At 45.6% G+C, this 23765-nt stretch overlaps 1 protein-coding gene across 2 annotated transcripts in view; it reads right to left on the reverse strand.

Moving 5' to 3' along the window:
* Nucleotides 1–4825: 4825 nt before the first annotated feature.
* LOC142579532 (uncharacterized) overlaps nt 4826–23765 on the reverse strand; it is a 374181-nt gene continuing 355241 nt past the window's right edge. For both annotated transcript variants that reach the window (XM_075689850.1, XM_075689851.1), the window contains 3 exons: nt 12858–12978; nt 11500–11586; nt 4826–7757 (listed from right to left, as the gene is read on the reverse strand). In XM_075689850.1, the coding sequence (XP_075545965.1) occupies nt 7622–7757; nt 11500–11586; nt 12858–12978 (344 nt within the window). In that variant the 3' untranslated portion in view covers nt 4826–7621. The remainder of the gene's footprint in view (nt 7758–11499; nt 11587–12857; nt 12979–23765) is intronic.

The following is a 23765-nucleotide window of genomic DNA, read 5'->3' on the forward strand; positions in this document are numbered from 1 at the left end:
TGTGATCAACCGCGCCGTCGCGTTGCCATCCACATTTCATTTACTTCATAAGAATCTATAAAAGAGCTTATGAGAATTGGATGATGAAAGCTTTCATACTAAAGGCATGTTTTACGACAGCAGCACTAAATGGCTCTTTGTTTTAAGCGAATGGAATGCTGGACGAATGGGCCATTAGTATGCGCTGAGCGTCGTTGAAAAGTTTCACGAACGCCAAACCCTCAAGAGAAAGAAACGAGAGAGCACGGTCGCAGAATAAGAACTACGAATTTCCAGGAAAAGAACAATGACACGTGTCCATCCGTGTTGTTTATACCACCGGTGCCTTATGTTTTTCTCGTTGCTCCCGCGATATGAGTGAGGCTGTTGCTGTCACTTTCAAATTAATGCATGGCGTTTTGATTTTGACTTCACCTGTCTGATGATATTGACAATTATGGCAGCTTCTATCGCTGGCTTTCCCACAACATTTGATTGTCTAATGTATATACATAAAGGACTTTTTCTTACACCTATATTTGTTATTTCTTTCCTTTTTGGATAAAAAAAATTAATGATCCTTAGTCGTAACAGTTTGTGTCGTTGTTTTAAAGAAAGAGAGATGGAAACTTTATTGATATACTGAAGATATTAGCCAGAGGTGTTGGGTGATAATTATCTTTCTTGTGCATTGAAACATGTCAATGCTATTTAACTTAAGAGTTTATATTTTCCTTTCGGGTAATAAGTGAAGTGGGAACGTTGTTTCTTACCTGTGAGTACACATCGTTTGATATGCAGTGTAACGACAGTGTGAAGTATGCTCCCATGCTACCTCTTCAAAAAGGTCTTCGTTGCACACTTGCCCTGACTCTACGGCTCTCGCGGGTCACCTCATATGTAGACATCACGGAGGGTTCTCCAACTATCTTATTGCATAATCTACATTGCGTCAGTGCGCTTTCTCTCAAAGGCATGCACCTGGAGTACATTTTTAGCAATTTTATTGGCGCTGTTCTGGACGTCATAGGTTAGGCATTGTTGTCCACTTCTGCGCAGCCAGACTACCTAAATAGGATACAGTCTGCCTTCCTAATGCTGTGACGATTTCGGCATAAAATCTTCGCTCCCGCCTCCTACGGCTGCGTTTACCTTCTCTAAGCATCTGCTATTATACTCTACACAACATTTCCTATTTTACAAAAAAACTAAGTTCGTGCTTGCGTCTACTACGTCTTCCTACGACTGTATTTCTGAATTTCATTTATCCCTAGGCTAGTAAAAAAATACGAGTATGCTCCTTGTGGAACGGTTTCAGTAAATTCCATCTTAATACAATGTTTTACCGCGTTCTGGGCGCCTGTTTTTTTATTGGCTATGAGTGTTACTTAATGTAGCCGGCACTCAGATGTCGCAGCATTACTAATGAGAGCAACCAATCGTGATCAAGCCCTTTAGCTGATCACCAAAAAACATTCACGCAAAGCACTTGAGAATGTCCGCTCTAAGTGTCCTTTAAATAAAAAAGGCATTTCAAGTATCATTTACCAGAGCTCTTGAAAACCAGCCTCGGAGCTGGGGGAATTGGCCGGAGTTTATTTTGTAAGGACAGTGTAAGGCTCTGAGTGTCGAGGATGTTTCTGTGATTATGATCCTGTGTACACAGTGGGTGCGAAATTTTTGAGAATGTTGTGGATTTGTCCTAAACGGCATGTACAGTGCAAGTGCGTACAATACAACATTCATAAATCTTGGTGCGGTTGCACCATTATAGAAAGTGTGCATTCCCTCACAAAGAAGTCTGCGCCCAACTACTCAGCGTTTACGTGTGCTAGCAATCAGGCTCTACATGAGATCAACTACTCAGGTGAAATTAGTATGTAATTAAATCCATGTTTTTAAAAATCAGCCTCTTCTACAACGCGTGTCAGTTGCGCCAAATATCAGACGTGCGTTAATGCAGCTTCCACCCTTCCTTCCCTGTCTACTGTGTTTTATGTCTTCGTCAGCCTGGTCTTTATTGTTCATCGGTTCCTCCCTCCCCTAACACACATTTCTTCCCCTCGCTGTGTCATACGCCATAAGCAATAAGTAAAACACATATATGGAGGCAAGTTCCTTCAAACTTTCCTCACACAGACAATTCCCAAGGGAGTCCAGCTCTTTTTAAAAGGTCTAAACGCTTTTAATTGTCTGTTTCGCTTAGTTTTTATGCTGTCTATCCAATCCAAATTGTAGGCCGTTCATGTGAGGCCGAAATTCATGGGGAAACGGGGCCAGCTGTTGTAACCACATTTTGCGCCACCAATTTTTAAAGGCGAGCAGTATCGAAGTGAGTATAACAAAAAATACAGAATATGCTTAATTCTATGCAAGAATGCCAATAGAGAAGACATGAGTGCATTTTGTTATGCCAGGCTATTTCTTCCAGGCCTCTGCAGCAGGCTATCAGTTCTAATACAAAAGCAAACCGTTGACAAAACTTACGGAAGAGGCAGCGCTTCAATATTGAATGACATGCTCGTACACTTGAGAGCGTGGGCTTACAGAAAGCAATCAGGCCTCGGGCAGTTTCTCACTGGAGCTATAGAACTCTGCAGCATTTATCAGTGTTAGGTACCGAAAGGGAATTTCCTGATGCGGATAAGGCTGAGTTTTTCCCGTCGCCCAGGACTTGGCTAAATAACCTAGTCTCTGCTTCGCCCCAGGCGATAAGGCTTCAGCGCCAGGTGACGACAAGGCAGATATTTCAGGCACATACATAAAACCTGCTCACGGCGAAATATTTACTTGTAATTTCTGGCACTCAGTATCTAAGGCAGAGACGAAGGGAACGGCAACTTCCAAGTATAGAGGCAAAAAATATTTATTTCATGCCAATGCTTATACAGGTGCAATGTTTAGCCTGTAAACCTTCTTGGCGAAACTATTTAACGACGTCGTTGTCCAGATAAGCGTAAAGGAATAGGCTTCAAAGTGCGTAACCGTACCCGGCAAAGGCTTCTCCTACAGCTTTTCACTTTCTTTCTGCAGTTCCTAGCGACAACATCGGCTATAATTCCTACAACGATGCGCGTTCGAAAGCATTCCTGTATTGCGTTGATAGCTGTGAACTTTAGAGTCACATGCATAAGGGAAAACTATGACCGTTCGAAGCTGCGACCGTAGGCGTTCCTTGAATTATTTAAATAAAGCTAACATCTTGATTGATTGACTGATTGATTGATTGATTGAAAAAGCACTACAAGGTACAACATGCATGATCGGGAAATGCTGGTTAATGTGCAGCTTTGGCGGCGGCCAATTTTGACTCGGGAGACTGTTGCACGAGCAATTGGTGTAAACTTAAAACGTTCTACTAACAAACACGGTAGATCTGTTTTAGCTAGCAACTAAAAGACGCGTATGAACTTTATACCTTAACGACTCTCTGTTCGAGTGCCGTTGTCGGTGAATCCACCTGAGTCCCCGGTCAGGCTGGGGACTGCATTTGTCCGGATTTGTTGATGTATTTGACGTGGGCTCCTAGCAGTGGGCATAGAGTAGGGCGAATCTCTTGCTGTGGAGTGGTCTCATTCTCCCAGATGTTGGGAAGGGAGGAAGGAATTCTTGGTCGACTTAAAAAGTGTGGAGAAGAGAACACCTTGGGGCATTCCCAGTAAGTATGGAGTACGATGGGGTAGTTGCCGCGTATACCTGATACGCTGGTTTACCACGTCTCTTCTCTATGTGGTTTTGGATAGCATCATTCTGTAGTCTAAGTGTTCGTTCCTGGCGGATTAGCACAGCATCTTCTAGATCTAGTGCGTATTTGTGACGGCGATGTTAAGAGGAGTACGTTGTTCTTGTATTCCTTGAACCGATTACGGTGTTTATGGTTTTCGGCTGCGATACTTCTGGGGCAATAGGTCTCGGGCCTCTCCATGAGATTGCTCGCTGTTATGGCATCGCGAGCTAAGGCTTGACCCTTTTCAAAGACTTCTATCTCTTGGCACTACCGAGCAACGGGGTGGTCGGCAGTGTTAGAGCAGTGTGGTGACTTGTAATGTGTGAGCGCAAATGCAAATGCAAAGAGCCCCAAGCTACTTTGAGCACTGTTCGCTTGAGCATTTATTCCGGGTTTAAAACTTTATTTCGACATCGAAAAGGGCATGCGTGAGCGCCAAGATGACTTGCTTACTTGTTAACTATTCGCCCGACGAGACGCATTCTAAAGTGAGTGTTCACACTTATTTGTTGTAAGATGAGTTCAACTGTCACACCATGTCATGTATATCTATGTATCTAAATTCATTAGCAAAGTTGGAATATTCTAGTTACTTGTCAAATGCACAGATATGCGGCTTATTCTTGTGTTTCTTCATAATTGTGAACTTCTGCCTGTTTCGGGGCACAACTTCACGTTCCCACGAGGAATGCTCCTCTCGGAGAGATTCCCCAGCGCTGACTGCCGCGTTTAGTTAGCCTGTTCATCCTAGCATTTAGGTGCGACATTACGTCATATACCATTGGCTCGTTCTTTCTTTCATTTTTCTTCATTCATCGGCGTTTTCTTTATTATTATTATTTCCAATCACTCACAGCGCGTAAACTCTAAGTGAACTCAAAAGGAGTAGCAGTAAGCACTTGCTTCCACCACCTCCACGTGATACCTAAGTAAAATCTGTATGTCAGTTTATATACGCAGCCGTTATTATCTGTGTAAAAGCCGCGTGTTTACTTACCCAGCATAGACCACGCTCATGGCAGTCTGGCACCGAAGCGAACAGCATTCGCAGCCTAGGCTGCCGCAATGCATTCAGTTTGTCCCGGCGGCGAACGGAGAGTAATCGAATTCGCAGTCGTGTCATTTCTTTTTCGCAACGAACAGAAATGAAATGGATCTTTTATTTAAACTGTATAGACAACTTCACTACAGTGGCGACACTCCCGCATATTACGCATCCGGGACGCGCGGCAGGGCTTCTACGTACACAAACGACTGTACAGAGACAGAAAAAGAAAAAAAAGACAGAGTCCAGAAATAAGCATGCAGCGAATACACGCCTACGTACACAGAGTTCTTCAAAACACGAGGCCCGTCGCAGTCGGCGCCTAACGCTCGTCGAACGGTCACGCAGACCATTCGAAACAGACGCCGTTCAAGCACAGGCCCGTCACAAACAAACTTGCAGTGAGCGGCGATCTCGATTCAGCTCATTGTCCCATGAATAAACATCGGCATGAGAATTTGGTCGACAGTCTGCATATCTGTGTGGATTCTCTCTTTCTTTGCATATAACTCAAAAGAGCTTAATGGCATGGTGAGATGAATGGGAGGAAGGCGAAGGGGAAAATGGAAAATGTGCGTGTCGAACTTTTTTTTTGAGCACTTCTGCAGCACCGGTTTACCGTATTCCTCCAAACTAAATTAGGGAAAACGCATTTGCGAACAGCAGTTCTGGCTGCACACCAGTAAGAAAGATGCTCGAGCAAATGTTGTGCTGACCTGTATGGGCTTCGAGAAAGCTGGAAACAAAGAAATGTTTTGTGCAACGAATGTTGGTGAGTGGTGGTTGAGTAGAGTAAATGAGGTCTTTCCAAGCTTGTCATGCAAACACAGGCAAGCTGTATCAGCCAGTGGGCGTGTGTTACTAAATATGCGCAAGATAAAGTAGTTGGAATGGCTAAACTAATAAAAACGGCGATTTGAAAACGAATGTATTGTTGAAATTGTATGCACGAGTCAATGGTTTCAATGTACGTGAGATTATGATGACGACAGAAGCATTAGCCGGACATTCTGAATGAAAAAAAAAGGAAAGGAGATTATGAGAGAGGTTTTGGTAGTCAATAAATTATCTCGAGTGTTCGTTTATTGCTAATTACTACAGGAGCTTTGCGCAAAACAAAAACGAAAGAATAATAATCGATCTGTTTTACTACACAGTCGAAGGCAAAAGTCCAAAATTATATCGTAAGGACGAAATTCCTCTAATTTCCTCAAATCAAAGTTTACATTGGCCGCTCATACAGGGATCACACACAAGTTACATGTCAACAGGCAACACGTCGATAAACAATAAACGCTGAACACCTTTTGCTTATCCCCCGAAACTTCTTATACCCAAGCATTGTATATATAATTCCAAAACAGAAAAAAAAACACAATCGCTGTTACTCGATTTCATCCTTTTAGTACTTCAAAAGAAACCACATAGCAACGTATACGCGTGGTTATTTGCTCCGTGCACATGTAGTCAACGTCACATTGTCAAGGTACACCCCTTGCATTAACAATACATAAATGTACGCTCATTCCATGAACTGCACTTGCCAACAGCGTACATTTAACGCGAGTAAAATATTTGCATTGCGTTTCTTTAACAGTAACATGTTACGCACAACAACACATATTTAATTAGCTGCTTTAGCGCGGCGTGGCTAGATACATTACTGCGCTTCCAACAACACATTTCTTTTGACTCACATCATCATAACCACCGGCACAAAAATTTTACAGCTCAACAATGTACGCCGCTGATCCGAGAATGGTCACTAAACTTGCCAGACGATGCACGTAATAACCGGACACCTTATCTGCGCTTCCAAAGAGCCCCTAATTTTGCTTTTCTTCTACGCATAACAACGATGCACAATTGTATTTGCTTTGGTGTCACCGACTGCTGAGAATCGAGACACTTCTTTTTTGACAGTCATTGAAAATAAGGTTTATTACGGTGGCTTTCATTTTACTAGACGTACGCGAAGCTTACGTTGAGCGGGAGGACAACATATGGGCGCTTTCTTTTCTTTTTTGACGCATTCAAAGAAATTCGTCATCAAAAGCAATTCTGGTCACTTGGCCATAGGATGGCCAGTACTGCATTATTACAGGCAAGCTGAGAACTCATGTTTCTAGACGCTGGTTTAAAAAATCTCACTGGCTTAAAGAATGCAACCTAATTACACCCAGTTAAGAGCGTTCGTCCACACATTTCAAGAAACGTGCACTGGCTCGTCATAGGTAGTCAACACAAAATATGAGAGTGAATTCACGTGCTGTTTCGAGTTCAGTAATCCGGATAACCGCAGTCATCCTTCCAAATCTAGCAACTGCTACACGGAGCAGCATGTACGGGATGACCTTCACCAGCAATCACACGCTCTGCGTTGATTAGGTTAGGCCCTCCCAACGTTTAACCTTCCGCCCAACGCAAACTGTGATGCGACAACGAGAGAGCGGTGTGATCACTATGCGACACAATGACGCGTAGAACTGCCTCGGGTGCACACTACAGTCAAAGCTAATGATACAAGTGGGGCCAACCGGAAACACGCAGAGGTGAGATGTTCAGCACCTCTTCGTAGTACCAGAAACACTGTTTCGCTGCTCCGTTTTCTTTTTCTGAATCCTTTTTTTTTTGAAGCACACAGAAAGTCCAGCCGGCTGCAGCTACTATGCGAAGAAAGAAGCTCGAAAAGCTCAAACCTGGAGAAGAATAAAGAAAGATGAAACAGAGTTGGAAAACATCTTTCTACAGCGCTCAGTTAAGAGGCGATTGGTCAACTGCTCCGTTAGAGGCGCGGAAAGGAATAGAGGGATGTGGTTGCGGGAGCCGCTCGTGTGAGGCGGTTCCCGCAGCGGTGTGGCACGGGCGTCTCAGCGTCCGGGCCCAAAGGGATCGTTGGCCAGCTTGAGTCCTAATCGAGCCTTGGCGGCCTTGGCGCCAGACGCTCCTCGCGTCATCCCGAAGTCGAGCATGCCGCGGGACCTCTTCGGCATGACGTCGAAGTTGCTGCGGTGAGCCAGATACACGACGTTGCACAAGTCACAATTACCGCCAATGTTACGCGGATGTCATCAACAACAGTTAGTTTCTAAAGTGACACTTAAGACAAACACTTAATCAGTTCAGAGTGACTGAGTTTTTTACGAAAACACCACTTTAGTTAACTGCGCGGTGCTAGGTTCATTATTAGAAGAGAAAATTGCCCTAAAAAATTTATATCTCGAATTTTTCGCCAAGGCCCTAGTGCTGGCACGTGACGTCATAGGCTTCGAGGTGTGTATATGTATATATAAGTCGTCGTAGTTCAGTATAACTTCTCGATGCCTCCTAGGTTTGGTCTTTGGCTCAGTTAGAGTACAATTTAGTTCATAACTGCGAGTCGGCCTAGTTGGAACATATTCATATTTATACTTTTTGTGCGCAAACAAACAGGGACGAAGAATAGGGGCAACACAAGGACGAGCGCTTTCTAACAACTGGTTTCATTTTTGAAGAACTACTTACTTAAATACCCACAGAACTGCGCGATCTAGAGAACAGAGCACGCCTACAGCGCATATGATACCCGCTGATCTGCGCGATCAAGTCAAAAGAGCAACGTCAATATTACATACAACACTTGTGATAAAAAGAAGGCGTGGACAAAAGCCACCCAGTCATACTAAAAACAGCAAAGTGCATAAAAACAACCACTTACAATAACATGCGTTAAAGATGTGATGATAGAAGCGAATTTTCTTTATCTAACAATGAAACAGAAGGATGGCTGATGCATTTTTCTTTTTGTTTTTCAATCCAGTATGCTTCCACGATTTCCCTAGCGGTTTGATTCCTATGCCTGTACAAAATGTCTGTGCTAGTAACACAAGGGGAGCAACCAGTTGTTAGAAAGCGCTCGTCCTTGTGTTGCCCCTATTCTTCGTCCCTGTTTGTTTGCGCACAAAAAGTATAAATATCAATTTAGTTCATCTTTAAAGATCAAAAATTGACTAGGCCTGGTTAGATTTGACCACGCATTAATATTTACAACGCCACAGGGTGCAGGCGTGGAAACCTAATGTTACCGTTGCCACCTGCATTTCGTTCTTGCGGCTATTCCGGCTGACAAAGAATTTTGTCACGATCGCCTTGGCTATATTTTCTGGTGTAGTAGGATCCTTTACTTATCGGGCTAAAATAATTTTTCTTTCTTCAGTGTCCCTTTAAAGGAATGTAAAGAATCTGCACGTAACTTAAAATGCTAATGAGAGCAACTTTAGCCGAACGCAAATTAAAGAATGAGACTTGGAGTGATATTCTGAATCCGTCAGCTGGTTTCATCGGGTAGTCTCTTTGGATAGATTGATGGAAAAACTTTATTGCGGTCATTTAGGTCGCGCTAGTTTCCGAGCCCGAAGCGGGCCGCTCCCACGTAGGGATCGAAACGCCAAGCCTTTCGGCCGCTTCGCGGTGCCGTTGAACTACCCATGGCTGTTCTTCAAATGTGAGACTACGTAGAGCTGCGTCCCACCGCTCTTCAGTGTTGTCTTTGTCCGCTGCGTAACACGGAGCGTATGAGTAAGACCTATGGTGTCGTTACATTTGTCGTACGTTGTAGGTGTAGAGAACTCGGATTGATCTTGTTGATTAGAAACGGGAGTCCAAGAGTTTAAAGAAGCTATGCCTCCTGATGCAGCTCAAGTCAGGCCACTCATATACACTCGAAGCCATACTTTCAAGAATTAAGATGCTGCAGTCAGCTGGAAACGTTTTATCGATGACTTTCTTGCTGTGCTGAAAGGTTCGAAGCCTGAGCGCAGGGGCTTTGCTGTTAAAAACGTTCGGGGGGGTTTTGCAAAAGTGTGCGTAAGGACTTAAGTTCACAAATGAATTGCCAGTAGATGTTCCCCTACAATTCTTAGATATTCTTATCATTTTAAATGTTAGCTCCTTTTGTTGGATGTACTCTCCTAGGAGCAAGAAGCTCTTGCTTGACTACCGTTCGGCACACTCGAACTTAGTTAAAAGAGGCATTGCTGCTAACTGCCTGAGAGCTGCCTTGGTTAAATCTTGTGTGCACCAGCTTTCCTGCACCGTTCAGCAACATGCGAGCTGTTCACATAGGGCCGGGAATCCTGATGACAAATGGGTGTGTGTCACTGAGAGCCTCATTAAAAAGGCAAAAGGTGACCCGGCAGCCACTCGGTACAAGTTGCTCCCAGTGGGCAACCTGTGGCTGCGACACACGTACGCGGGGTGTCCCACCACCTAAAAAAAAACATGACAACCATTCCACTCTGTGAAGATGGAATGGCAGTGAATCCTGACGACTGTCAAAACTCTCAAAGAAACGCAAAGTGCTTTCGCTACTATTCCATCTTCACAGAGCGAAATGGTTGTCATTTTTGCGTTGCGAGTCTGGCGTCGTTGCTGGTTCGGAGGTGCCCGTGCTCGCGATTGTCGTTTTCGTTCAGCATCGCGGGAACGTTCTTCGTCGGTGGTAATTTGGCGCCGGTGCCGTTTACATTCTCGTTGCTGTTCCCTTTGGCGCTCCTCGTACTCATGTTGTTCTTCGGGTACACGAACTATAGGTGTCTGTCCCATCGATAACGCAGCTGTTTTTAGCGCCGATACCTCTCCTGCTTGTATACTGCGATAACCTTGACGTCACGCTATTGTTCATGGCGAGCGTTCTAATCTGTTCCGCATTTGGACATCTGCGCCGCCGTAATGCACCCGTATGGGTTTGTTAGAAATTGCTAAGTCCGTTTTGTTGCCGGACGCCGGAAAAACTACGGAAGGTTAGTCATTTACACCTTTCGCTCCAAGATATTGCGAACAAGTGCGGTGTAGGTGTTGTGTTTTCAGCGCCACTAAGGCTCGCAAGAATGGGCAGATTGGTAAAGAACGTCGAGAGTCATGGTACATGCACTAAAGAGCATGTCACCCGCTTCGTTAACTGCAATGTGGGAGTGGTATACAATATTCCACTTTCTTGTGGAAAGTGTTATATTGGACCAACAGGCAGTTGCCTGATTGACAAGCTCACGGAGCACAGGAGCGGTGTAACGCTCTAGCTGGTGCTGGCCACTTGGCTCACCACTGCCGAATACGTACTCGTAAATGCTCCCCGTGTTTTCATAACACGCAAGTGCTCAGACGGTTCGACAGGCAGTTAGATAGGGAAATATTCGAGGCTTTTTGCATTGCAAAAGCTGCTGATGAATGCGTAAGCGCTCCATGACTGGCACTCATTGATAAAGAAGTGTTGTACCTTGAGAAAAACCTGGTGTATGCTTTGTAATGGCTTGTCGTGGGCGCTTATCGGCTTCGTTGCGTATTTGGTTGTCTCCTACGTGGCACATTTGTTTATGCGTGTGCCTGCGCATTTATTTGAGCATACGATAGGCTCTATGCATGTTTTTCCGAATAAAACTTGCGAGTTGAAGTCTAGTGCTCTGTCCTGTCCCCCTTTTTTTCCGTAGTCTTGTTCGCGCCAGTATCTATCAGTGAGCTTATTCTCCTCATCTCCCTCTCCCATTTATGCTGGGGGAGAATATGCTGCATAAACAACACCATAAAGCGCAGTTATTTCCACGAAGATTCTCCTTGTCAATACATCGACTCCGCCAAGATATCTCTTCTTCGACTCCCGCATGATGATATTATATAATTATGCGGGCTTGACAAACACACATTGCAAAACACAATTACCGACATGATCTTGCCAAACATTACAAAAATCGACGCGTCAAACAGGAAATCTCACCTGGATCGACTCCTTAGCAAGCTCAGAAGGTAGTCCTCGTCAGGAGTCAGAGATGAGTCGTACGCAGCGTTTTGACGATCCCGGTCCCTGCAGAGAAAGAAATAACGCGATGTCAAATCTTCTTCGTCCCGCTCTAATGTAATTTGCACTGTCCTATCTGCTTGTTTTCCAGAGAGCTAACTGCGTGCCCACGCAGCGGGTCGCATCGTAATTTCTCTGCGTGACAGTGACCTTTCCCAGAGCCGCAATTTTGACGCTGTGGTTCGTGTGCTCAACAGCGGAGTCATTGGGAGGGCGCTCGCGTTACAGGGAGAAAAATAGAAATAAGATCGACAACTACGTTACGTTAACAACCTGATCCCAACCGGGCTATTATGTTCGGTGGTTCCTTGCTTTGAGCGTACCCTGAGTGACTGGTTGCCTCAGAAATGTTCCCTTAATGTGTCGCAATAGTTGTCGCAAAGGTTTTTGATCATCGCCCACATTCAAGGATCTATAAAAGCACACTGAAGGTTACCGGCCTCCCATCAACCTCAAAAGGCGCAGTCAAACTCTCCCTCTCCCCGTGAGGTGGGTGTTGAGGAAAAATAAGAGAGCTATTTATACATTCGGGATACACTATGTGCGTGAGCTAATATGCAAGACTTATCGACAGGACTTCAGAGTCGCCCATAGGGGACCACTAAACATAGTTCTGTAGTGCGACGTTGCGTGTTTACAGCGTAAACTTGGCAGCTTGGCACTGAATTTGGCTCTGTCCTAACGACATGACCCAAACGGGCACAGGCCTTCAACTCTTGCTATTACCTGTGCTTTTAGATGGGCCGGTAACGCTGGTGTTGTCCAGTTTAAGTATTATAGTTGCGATATTAAAAAGGAAGTTTCAACTACTCAGTGTGTGTGTGCGTGTGTGCGTGTGTGTGTGTGTGTGTGTGTGTGTGTGTGTGTGTGTGTGTGTGTGTGTGTGTGTGTGTGTGTGTGTGTGTGTGTGTGTGTGTGTGTGTGTCCGGCTACACATGAGCCAAAACTGATGCACCAACACAATTTGGGCTTGACCCGCGGATTAACCACGGTCTAAAAATTAAAATTAAATTCTGGTGCTTTACGTGCCAAAATCACGATGTGATTCTGAGGCACGCCGAAATGGGGGGGGGGGGGGGGGGACTTCGGTTTAATTACAAATCCTTGCGGTTCTTTAACGTGCACCAAATGAACGGCACACGAACGCGGCCGCCGCGGCGTTGTTTTCATCTTCGACTTCGACTGCCGATCAATATTCGGTTAATATTAAAAATTATTTAATTAAGTGATTCCATAGTAATTCCATTAATTAAGTAATTGTATAGGATGACACGTACCAGGACTCGGTCTCGAAATTGGCGGGAGCGGAGGCAGATGCCCTGGCGAGCAGCACCACTCCGACGAGGACCAGGATGCCGACACTCACGGAACGCACCATGGCTGGCACTATGGACAGCGCTGCAATCGGATGAAAAAGAAGTGGCGCGGGGTTGATTTTTCTGCGCTTGCCATTCTCCGAGAAGGCGTCCATACCTAAGACATCACAGTGAGGCACGCTACTACAGACGCTTTCTCTTTCTTTTTCTTTTTTCTTTAATTACGCAGCTGGTATTCACTGTTGTGAAAACGTCTAATTAAGTGGAACAGCCAGTGAAATTACGTGCGCATGCCTGTGGTACTTTTCTGATCCTGTTTTGCTTTAAGAAAGGGCTTTCCTCGCATTACGGTGGATGCTGCATTATTAGTTACGCGTTAAGCTAAGCTTATTCTTTGTGTGAATTCATTTAGGGGGTTTCTTGGTGAGCGTCAAGGGAAACAGCGATCAAAGTGCTTGCAGGTTCTTCTCTTCACGTTCGCAGCAGACGCGTCGTAGCGGTTGTAGAAAGGACAAGCGAGTTACGCTGCATAGAAACTGCATGAACCAGGCATGTTACACCGCTCTCAGCGCGCACTTTAGGCGGCATTAAAAAAAGAAGTCACTCTGTGGCGCTGAAGACAACAACATCTCGAGTTCTTTGGATACATACTGAAGTAAATACACTATGCACCAGACAACGCAAACCAAAGCTGCAACGACTTACAAAGACTTTAAAAGAAGACGCCCTAAACGCCATAGCTTCTTTTGAGTCATCGCCTGATTACGTAAACAACGTGTTACTCTAACCTCGCCCCATAAATACGGACCTACTATCTCCCAATACTTCGACAATTAATCAAATTAGCAACTGTACTTTTTTTTACTAGTTCTGTCACGCACCGCGTTTCTCCGCTATTCTCTTACATCACACCTTTTCAATCGAATGACTTGGCGCAAGATAGTGAATATTCTCACCATTACGAAAGCTTCAGGGTTACATAGTGGACCCGCTTTTATTTTTAATGTATGTCAGTCATCTACCTATGTGCATTTCTTCTTCGAAATCTATACTTCATGCAGACGATACTACTATCATCAACTCCTTTAAATGCCTTACAACTGTAATATCTAACCTTAATGACCATTTGTACAGACTGCAGGAGTGGTGCCTTACTAACCAGCTACAGGTAAGCCCGTCGAAAACAAAATCTGTTGCATTCACTCCCCTACAACGAACACTTTACTCCATTCCTCCTATTTTTCACGGCGCCAGTCCTGTAACTGCCAAATTTCCCTGTAAATGTCTTGGTTTAGAACTTGACAGAAATCTTAAATATATTGAACAAATATCTAAAGAAAAACCGATTACCTACAGGATTTGGGCATTTCTAAAGACACGAAACATATTTAGCCATGACATATTATTATCGTTATGCTTTTCATTTATTTATTCACCCAATAACTACTACATTACTTGTTGGGGTTACTACGTTACTTGTTACTGTGTGAATTCACCGAATAACTACTACGTTACTTGTTGGGGTTACTAAGTTACTTGTTACTGTGTGAATTTTCGTTTTTTCATTTTTTTTCCTCTTCTTCTTTCTCCTTTTATTCCCTTTACCCCTTTCCCCAGCACAGGGTAGCCAGCCGGTACTTACACTGGCTAACCTCCCTGTCTTTCCTCTCCTTTGTCTCCTCCTCCTCCTTGGGGAAACACTTACGTAATCCATTTGAACTCATTGCAATCCTACAAGATAATTGCATTTAGCCCATAGAACCACAATACCACATATCTTTTAGAAGCTATCAGATTATTTCAGTCGCAAAACACGTTAAATACTATCTCGGTACCTTTTCGTTCCGACAAATAAATTACACACGATGCCAATAGCTTCATAACCCAATTTTCTCAAACAAACACTAATGTTACCAGGTTTGCGATAAATAGGAACTTCATTTTAATCGAAATATACACTGATTACGGTAAGCAGAGCGCCCATTTTCTTTTTTTTTTTTGAACACACTGAAGACACAGTGAATACACACTGAACACATACTGAACACACACTGAAAACTCTGAACACACACTTTCTGGAACACACTACTATTAGATATAAAACGTTTAAAATTGAGGAATTCAAAAAGCTACTAAATAAATATATTCTATTCTATACTGTCGCTTAGTTCATACTCATAACCATTATTTCAGTGGACCATCAGTAAATTTTCATTGCGATACCATGAGGATGCTGTTTCCCGTCCTCGCCATCGATATGTGTTGAAGTTCATCAATTATGATACGTACGTCATGTCACTTAAACTATTAATTTATTAGTGTTAATGAGATTATCCTACACTGCCTCTTATATGCTTTCTTTAGTTATGCACATTTACTTCTTTAATTATGCTATTTATGATAAAAACCTGTAATTTCTTGTTCACGATGTGCTGCAACTGCTGTGATCGGTGCTTTACTTGGCTTAGTTTGGAAAGGAGGTTCCATTGCAGCCTTTAACTTCGGGACCTTCTTGCTGCAATCTTTCTAATCATCACAACAAACCGGGAAAAAAAAAGGACGGCGATTTTCACGGTACGTTTACACGTCGGCGACACCTCGGGCGAGTCATCTGTTCTCGCACGAACCGCGCGCTCGGTTCTTTGACGACCGGCGCTCGCTGATCGTTTGGTAAGTGACCTTTCCTGTTAGTTTCCTCTCTCCCACTTCACAGATGATTCCTTGGGAACCCCGTGGCACGAGGCGCAGCGGTAGAGAGGGCGGCCTCCCCGCGTGCCCCGAGAGGCTTGCAAATGCCGGAGAGTCAGCCTCGTCCACTGCTCCGTGCACTGGAAACTTTCCCCTCCCGTCTGCAAAGTCCACGGGATTTTCGGCTTCGCGAACCCATCGATGGCCGCTCAAGAGTTGAGCCGACGCGACGGCGGGCCAATTAGAGCGCAGGTACGCTAACCGACCAACGGCGTTCCGAGGAGAGGCCAATCTTGGCATCATAGATGCACACAGCTGCCGGACGGGAGGAAGCCATGAAGTAGAAAAAGGGGCGGTTAAGGAGGAAATACACCGTAATCCAGTTTTCATAACGTCCCCAGGAAGGCGCCTCCTGGCCACTGGAGCGTGAGGCACACAGTAATTCTTTTTTCTTCTTAGACCGCTTCATCGCACACCGTGCTTCTTTTTATTTGTTTTTTTTTCGGCCAGTATAATAATCCGCGCTCGACCGATCGGGTCCTCTGAGTGAAGAATGGTGAGAGGTGACTTGGTGCGTCACGGCGCACGCACACACGCGCGCGCACGCGCCAATGGTCTCTTGCCGTCCACGGCACCGACGCCCTTCGCCACCGGACAAGCCGGCACACGCCCTCGCACCTGTCGGCTCGGCGAATATCGACTGGACGACGCCTGGCCTGACGCGGCCGAGACGAGCCCGGCAAAACGGCCGCCGATGCCGCGGCACCGTTTCCCCTTAATTTTCCGCTCGGCTTCATCGGGACACACCTATTAAGCCGCAACTGTCGTGCGGCGTTTCCCCGCTTCCCCCCGAGCGCTTCCAACATCCTCATCCCACGCTCGGCTCTTTGCTGCCTTCCCGCCGAGCGTCTCCGCCGCAGAAGTGAATTCTTCCAATGCTTCTCTTATCCCACAGGCCCCCTACGATATACTTTGGTCTGCGCTTACTTCAACCGCTTATTTCTTGCGCTCAAAGTCCCGACTGACGATATCTCACAGGCGAGCGCCTGTAACGGCTGCGCAAGCGAACAAAATATAACCGAAGGAGGAGAATCGTATAAACAACCGCACGACCGGATGATCCTTTCTTTTCTTTTTCTTTTTTTTTTATTGACGCGAAAAAACGATCCGCGTCGAGAAGCAGTTATCGGACGCTATTAGCTTTCACGTCGCGGGAGCTTAGGCAACGAAGATCGCGATCAGTGCTGACGTAACAAGAACACTTTAATTTTTTTTTGTTCGTTATCGACGCGATCGTTGCTGCTATTTCCCGATCCTTTAGGCGCAGTTATCTTGCGCTTCTGCGTAGTCACCTTGTGCGATGACATTTCAAGTTCTTTCTTTCCTTTCGCTCTTTTTTCTTAAATAAGCGTACAAAGAATAAATAGAGGCAATATTTAAACTCCCGTCAACTATCATCGCTCCCTTTGATCGTAGGGATATTACTGCGAACTCTCGAAAACTAACGATGCAATGAGAACTGACGGCTAAGAAATTAGTTTCTAATCTCTGCGTTCCGCGCGATCTGACAGGACAGAAGCGCCAAGTGCATAGTTTCGTCACGTATTTTATTCTCATTCCGTGGTTGGGGGGGGGGGGGGGGGGGGGTCCTGCTACTTTCCTTCGGCGTTGCAATTTATCCTCAAATTTCTTTCTCTTCATTATATTATTGTGCGTAGGAAACATACGTCTACCTCCGCAGAAATCAAGGTGTCTAACCGTTTCCAATCGGGGAGCTCAGAAAGTGGTAAGTGCTCCTTTTTACCCAGGCAATGCACATAAGACTTAACAAGCACCAAGCTTTAGAGTGAAGTTTGTAGCATCTCAAGTTTGATCTGGGAAGTTTCACAGCTCGTGGATGCCGGGTATATAAGTGTGTACCAATAGCCTAAAAGCAAGGTTAGCTGTTATTTCTTTATTTTTTTGAAAATGCGATGTGTTTTCATAACCCTGCACTACACCAATACAAAAAAAAACATTTATTGACAACTGAGAATACTGAACAGTAGGCGAATGGCAGTACGTTCGCATTTGCTTTGAGCAAAATACCGCTAGATGTGTCCATAAATGCCATCTCTGTGAGTTCAGAGCTCATGTTTCGGCGAGTAGGAACAGATACATGGCGAGAACAACGCAATTACACACAGCAGGAATCGCCCACGTGTGTCCTTCCTTTCTGCGTCCGTGTGCATATTTGCGCCGTTTCCACCATGCGTTGTATCAGAGCGACATCCGCTCAACAGTGCTACCGTGATTCTGGCTGCGCGTCATTGTGGCGTTGAAGCGGAAACCGATCTTGAGCATTGCTTGCGTGAACAGCCCTTCGCTCGTACGACAGGGGTTGGTTGCACTCTGTGTTGAACTGGAGCTGCCCAGCGCAGCCGTAGACTCGTATCTGCTGAGCGTGCGCGATTATTAAAATGTGTGTTACCACGCTTTGTAAAAGTGGCCATGCGATAAGAAAGTTCACTGAAGTGACTAAGCTTGCGGGAGGAGGGAGCACCACAGGCTGTTCTGCTCGACCGTCCACGGAAAACAAATACCCAAACATTTAAAGCAGACCATGGGGCTTTGTATGACGCATGATACATGGTAATTTTTTTTTTCTCGCTTTCTTTTGAGCTTACTTTATAAACTGCGTTCGACCTCGTCTATACTTGGAGCTTTCCTTTTCTTTGTTTCTCTCTTGTTCTCTCTATCTTTTCATTGGTGATCTTTAAAAGTAGCGTTAAGCAGTTCTTTGCATAAAAAAACTATCAAAGAAATGAAGACCTGCTGAGGGTCCTCGCGAGGTTAGAATGCTGGGCGGTTGCAATAATAAAATTGCCAGCTTTCTTCACCTAAAACAAAGTTGTATGTCGTTCTCTTCTCGATATGATATTGCTTAATTTCCTAAACTAACGTGCTTTCTTTCTGTGCTAAGCAGACAGCCGGAGTGAGGACTTCGGGAATTTCAAAAGTTTCCTTTCGTTTTAGACGCAAAACCTATACTGCCGGTCATCATTATTCAACAAAGACGCCCTCGAAGCTTGAAAAACTTGCAATCGCCGTCCGTTAGACTCCCTCATACATAATTCCCGTCATTGTTATTCATTAACTGAGAAGGAGCTGCAAGTTATTTGGCCTGAGAGTAAGAAACCATCTCACATAGTAGTTGTAGTCGAGGACGTTATACCGCGGTGTGAATTGCAAGTGACCATAGCGACACAAGATTCTGCCTAAATAAAGTTTGTCAGACAATGGAGCTGCGCACGCACTTGAGTAGCTGTTTATTTACACGCTGTGTCTCCTGACATGTGTGAGAAGAATCTGTTGTCTTGCCTCTCCCCGAGCTACCTTTGAAGCGCTCTTCCTTGTTCCGTGCAGCCAATCGGAAATTCCTCAAGTTAACATCCCTGCTTTTCCAGTTTGTCCCTCACTGAGTAACCGTTAGTGATACAGAGCACAGAACTGTTACGACGTCGGCGATTTTCCACAGTGGAATTTCTGTTCTTCTCTTAATCTTTCCCTCCACTTTTCCCTCCCATCAGTGCAGGCTAGCCGACCGGGCTCAGTCCTGGTTTACCTCCCTGCCTTTCAATTACCATTCTCTCTCTCTCTCTTTCCCTCTAACTATGTCTCAGTGGATGGCTACGACCACATCAGCTGAGGATCAGCGGTACCTCGCCGCTTGTATCGAATCGGCAGTGAAGCGAACAAATCATTTGCTAAAGTAAAGTGTAAAAAGATTATATATACATATATACATATATATCACTCGCTTGTTCGCTCTTTATTCTTATTCCTAGAATTGATATCGCAGAGCCACCCGGAAGAAAATCCGTGGCCAGGTTTTCTTCTACATTTGGTCCCTTGTATTATCGCGTGAATCCACTACATGTAAGGCGCACCACACCGCGCCTGAAACTGTAGCGAAAGTTAAAGAGACCAAACAGCAGAAATCGACATTAAAAAAATAATTCGCAAATGCACTTTAATATAAGCGGCGCACTCGAAAACTACGGCTACAAAATGAGCTCGGCGGATGACCACAACGTGGAGGGGCTTTCGTGACAGCGAAATTTATTATCCGCCCGCTTGTAACAGCTGGCCAGAAAATCCCCCGTCACTTTACGGATTTTCGGAGAATTGGTTTCTTTATACCTTAACTCTGCTCCATCGCATCGAGTATTTCGGATTCACTCGCTCATAGGCTTGCCACCTAGTTGGCGCGTGCGCTAAGCAGCGGTTTCCCACCTACAATACAGGTTCAAGATTTGATTTCTAGGAGATGTCCTGCCTTTTCCTTCCTTTTTCTTTCGTTCTCTCTTACAGCAATGTTGTATATGGCTCAGATCCGGAGTTTCGTGGGGTCTGCGAGCAGAAATTATCATCACCAGCAATAATTCGAGTGCCGACGTCTTTTTCGTTGGCGCCCCTCGGCGCAACTGCGAGAACGCGCTGTTGCCACTGCTCGTGCATTCGTCGTCGTCTTCTTCTTCCGCAGCTGGCTCCATTGAGCAAAACTATCATCATCACCAATGGCTCCTTCCAGAGCGGCTGACGTCATGGCTCTACAGGTTAACTACGTAACTGTTCTCAGCTTGGTTCCGCCGGTGCAATGGGTAGGCCACGCGCCGCCTGGACTGCAGAAAAACAGCGCGCTTATTAAAAGCGACGGAGGCAGCAGTTGACACGAGTGTGATAGTCGATGGCGTACGAACGCTAATGCGGCGGCCGACAAGCGTGCCCGCGAAACAGCACGTAAGCGACTAGCGAGAATCGACGAAGCAAACCGTGAGTCAGGTAATGGGGCGAAGCGCCTTCGGTGTAAACGTGGATGAGTTAAAAGAGTGCGAACGCGAGGTTCCAAAAAGTCGTAGTTCCGCCAGAAAGGCGAAGCACAGATTGCGACAGCAAATTAGTCGATAGCTGTACAAAATAAGGATAGTAGGTGTATCGGCCGTATAAATTAGTAAACAATCGCTTACTAACTAAATCAACAATGACAGAATGTGTAAGCGCGACTCAACGAGGACGTAGAAAGAAACAGACACACAGAGACAGCGCTGTCTTTGCGCATCTGCTTCTTTCTACGTCCTTGTTGGGTCGCGCTTACACATTCTATCATGGATTCAAACCAACCAGCCCGTCAACGTGTTTTAACTAAACTAACCAGCACGGTGTCACGCGCACATAGGTAAACATGAACACACCCCGCTCGATGAGCGCGGAAACTCGCTGTCAAAATTCTGGAGCGAAGAATCGCGGAAGCAGCAAGCAAATTGACCTTTATCCGTGTCTCACTACAACGCGAACAAAACGTCGAAAACACAGCGCATACGAAGCTACCGTCACTACGCGCACTCTGCAAACATCGCAAATTACTTTGAATATGAGGCCCGCGAGGGCGTGCACCTTGGCCACGTCGCAGATTACTTTCAAGACACACGAGTGCCGGCAACGCGTCCCTATACGGCGTCCGCGAAAGGCGTCTACTACGGCGTCCGCGATTCGCGGAGCCAACGTCGTAGTAGATGCCGCGGTTGTCTCCACTGTGTGTGGAGTGACGGGCGAGGAGGATATTGAGACACCCTAGCAGCCGCCGGAAAAGAACACTCCTCCTTCCTTTCCTGACCCCTCTTGCCTCACGCGCCACAGGAGAAGAGACGCATCCGGGCTGCGTTCTTCACTCGCGCACGCGAGATTGAACCACGTTCGCCAGCTCACCCTCACACGCTTTCACTCATACGGAACCTCACGGCGACGGCGGCAGCGACGGCAGAAATACACCTGGAGTGACCATATAATTGCTATCGCAATGAAAGACTTCCTTGATCGTCATTTAGGCTCTACCCGCGACGCCTGTGACAGACTACGGTTCGACAACGACCATCGCCGTGATGGGGAGGCCGCGTTCACGGGAGAATGAGCATTGCTTAAGGGGGTAGGAGTCATTCATTGGCTTACGTGGCGGACACATTTAGCAACAGAGATGATACGCGAATGTGTGCCCGTACCTGTACCAGATCATGACCACAGATCATGACTGTGGTCATGATCATGATCATGACCACAGATCAGGACAATAAATATGTTTTGTGTCATCTCTGCGTCATTCGCTAAGCAGCTTCGCTGGCGATCCACATTCAAAGAGTGGTATAGCTGATGAATTCCTTTCTTCATTTTCTTCTTTTCGTAGGATAGGAAATTTTGATTCTTAAGAAGCCCACATCCATGTCCTTTTCCGGTATCATCATAGAGTAGGCTAATACTTAAGCAATGCATCGAAAAACGCAGATATTCCTCTTCGCAAGTGCAGATATTGTCGCATTCCACCCAATCTCGTGACTGTGTCAGTCTCTCGGTGGTGAGTAGATGATTGCGCGCCTGAAGGTCCGTACAGGGCGACATGGTGGCAGTGTTTGGAAGACGCATGAATTGTTGGACGATGCGGCTACTCTTCCGTTCTTCAAAGGCCCTGCACTTCTTGACAACGTCTTCAACGGTTGAGCATGTCCTAAATGACCAGCAGGTTGAAAGAGTCATCAGCGACACCTTTCAGGGCTCGGCTTTCTATGTCCGTCTCGGATATGTTGGTGCCAACTCGGCGGCAAAGAACCATAACGCCAAGGATATACGGCACGTACGACTCCGTCGATGTTTGAGCACGACAGACGTCTTTCTAAGCGGCGCGCTGGCGACCAATTGGTTTGCCAAAGAGGTCACGAAGCCTACTGCTTGCAGAGATCCCGGCTGTTCAGTTCTGTTTCGTCAGTGTCAAATCAGACGTGCACTAAGGTCGAAAAAGAGATGTGCGAGCGTCAGTGCCGGGTCCCACCAATCGCTCGTTGCGACGCGCTCGTAATTCCCAAGCCAGCAATCGATGTCGACGCTGTCGGTGCCGAAGAATGAGCCAGGGTCACGGGATTGGATCAAGAGAACCAGCTGTGCCGGTGTTGCGGTTGACGCAGCATCCCCGTTTGTTGACATGGTGGAGCTGACCGGGATACGTCCGCTGCGGAGTTCCGTTTTGCGTAGTATATGTAGCACCTCCACCAAAATGCCACGGGTAGGAATATAAATGAAAACACATTTACCAGCTCTCTACAGCGATCTGAAATACAGCCAAGACGGTGGAAAGACATTCTTTCTTTTTTTTACGATAGTCGTTCTCTTTCACACCATGACCAACGTCATCATTGTCACGCTTCTCGCAGTCTACAACAATATAAAGTGCCAAGCGGAATTGCTATTCCCTGCTGCGCCTGCAACCATGGGAGCGAATCGTCCGAAGATTGAGGACAGTGGTAAAATGTAGACTGTGAGCGAGTGCGCGCTACCGCTCTCTATAAAACCAAAGGAAATCGTAGAATATGGTTTATTTAGAAGTCGTAATCATCACTTCCATAGCTTCGCGTTGACTCATCATACTTTTCTGTTTCACCTCTCTTTCTCTCTCTCTCGCTCTCTCCACCATTTTGGTCAGCGAAGTAAAGCAATAACTACGCTCGCTTTTGTTATTTCTTCATAAAGCCCTACATGTTTGCATAACTGGTGTTACGAAAAAAAAAAGACGACTTGTGGACACTAGACATGGGCGCTTTGAACGCTGCAAAGGATTCAAGCATCACAATCACAATCATAATGGCTCTGTATGCACAAAAGCACTCACCAATAAACGCGCCTTTTTCAGCGTGAAAAACACCCCGACCTTACGAAAAGCTCTTATATATATATATATATATATATATATATATATATATATATATATATATATATATATATATATATATATATATATATATGTATATATATATATATATATATATATGACGGCATTCCACAACTTCTGTTTATGGCGTAGGAAGAGCCAGGCGACTCCGAAATTGAAGAATGAACAACGAAGTGGAAGGCACCAAACTACTTTCTTGTGAGAGTTCTCCAAAGGAAAGAAAAGCAAGAAACTGTGAAACATGCTCAGGCTTTAGAGGAAAAAGCGAGCGCCTTGCTTGGGTAAAAATTGCGGGCTTAAAGTGGGTCTCACGTCTACTATGAAAGAGAGTAATCTCCGCCAGAGACAGCAGGCCCTGTGGGCGACGCTCACGAAGAAATTGGGTCTGGCTGTCGCGTGATGAAAGCGGGCCTTCAGGGAGCGCAGCA

Source organism: Dermacentor variabilis, chromosome 4, assembly GCF_050947875.1.
Source record: "Dermacentor variabilis isolate Ectoservices chromosome 4, ASM5094787v1, whole genome shotgun sequence".
NCBI lineage: Eukaryota > Metazoa > Arthropoda > Arachnida > Ixodida > Ixodidae > Dermacentor > Dermacentor variabilis.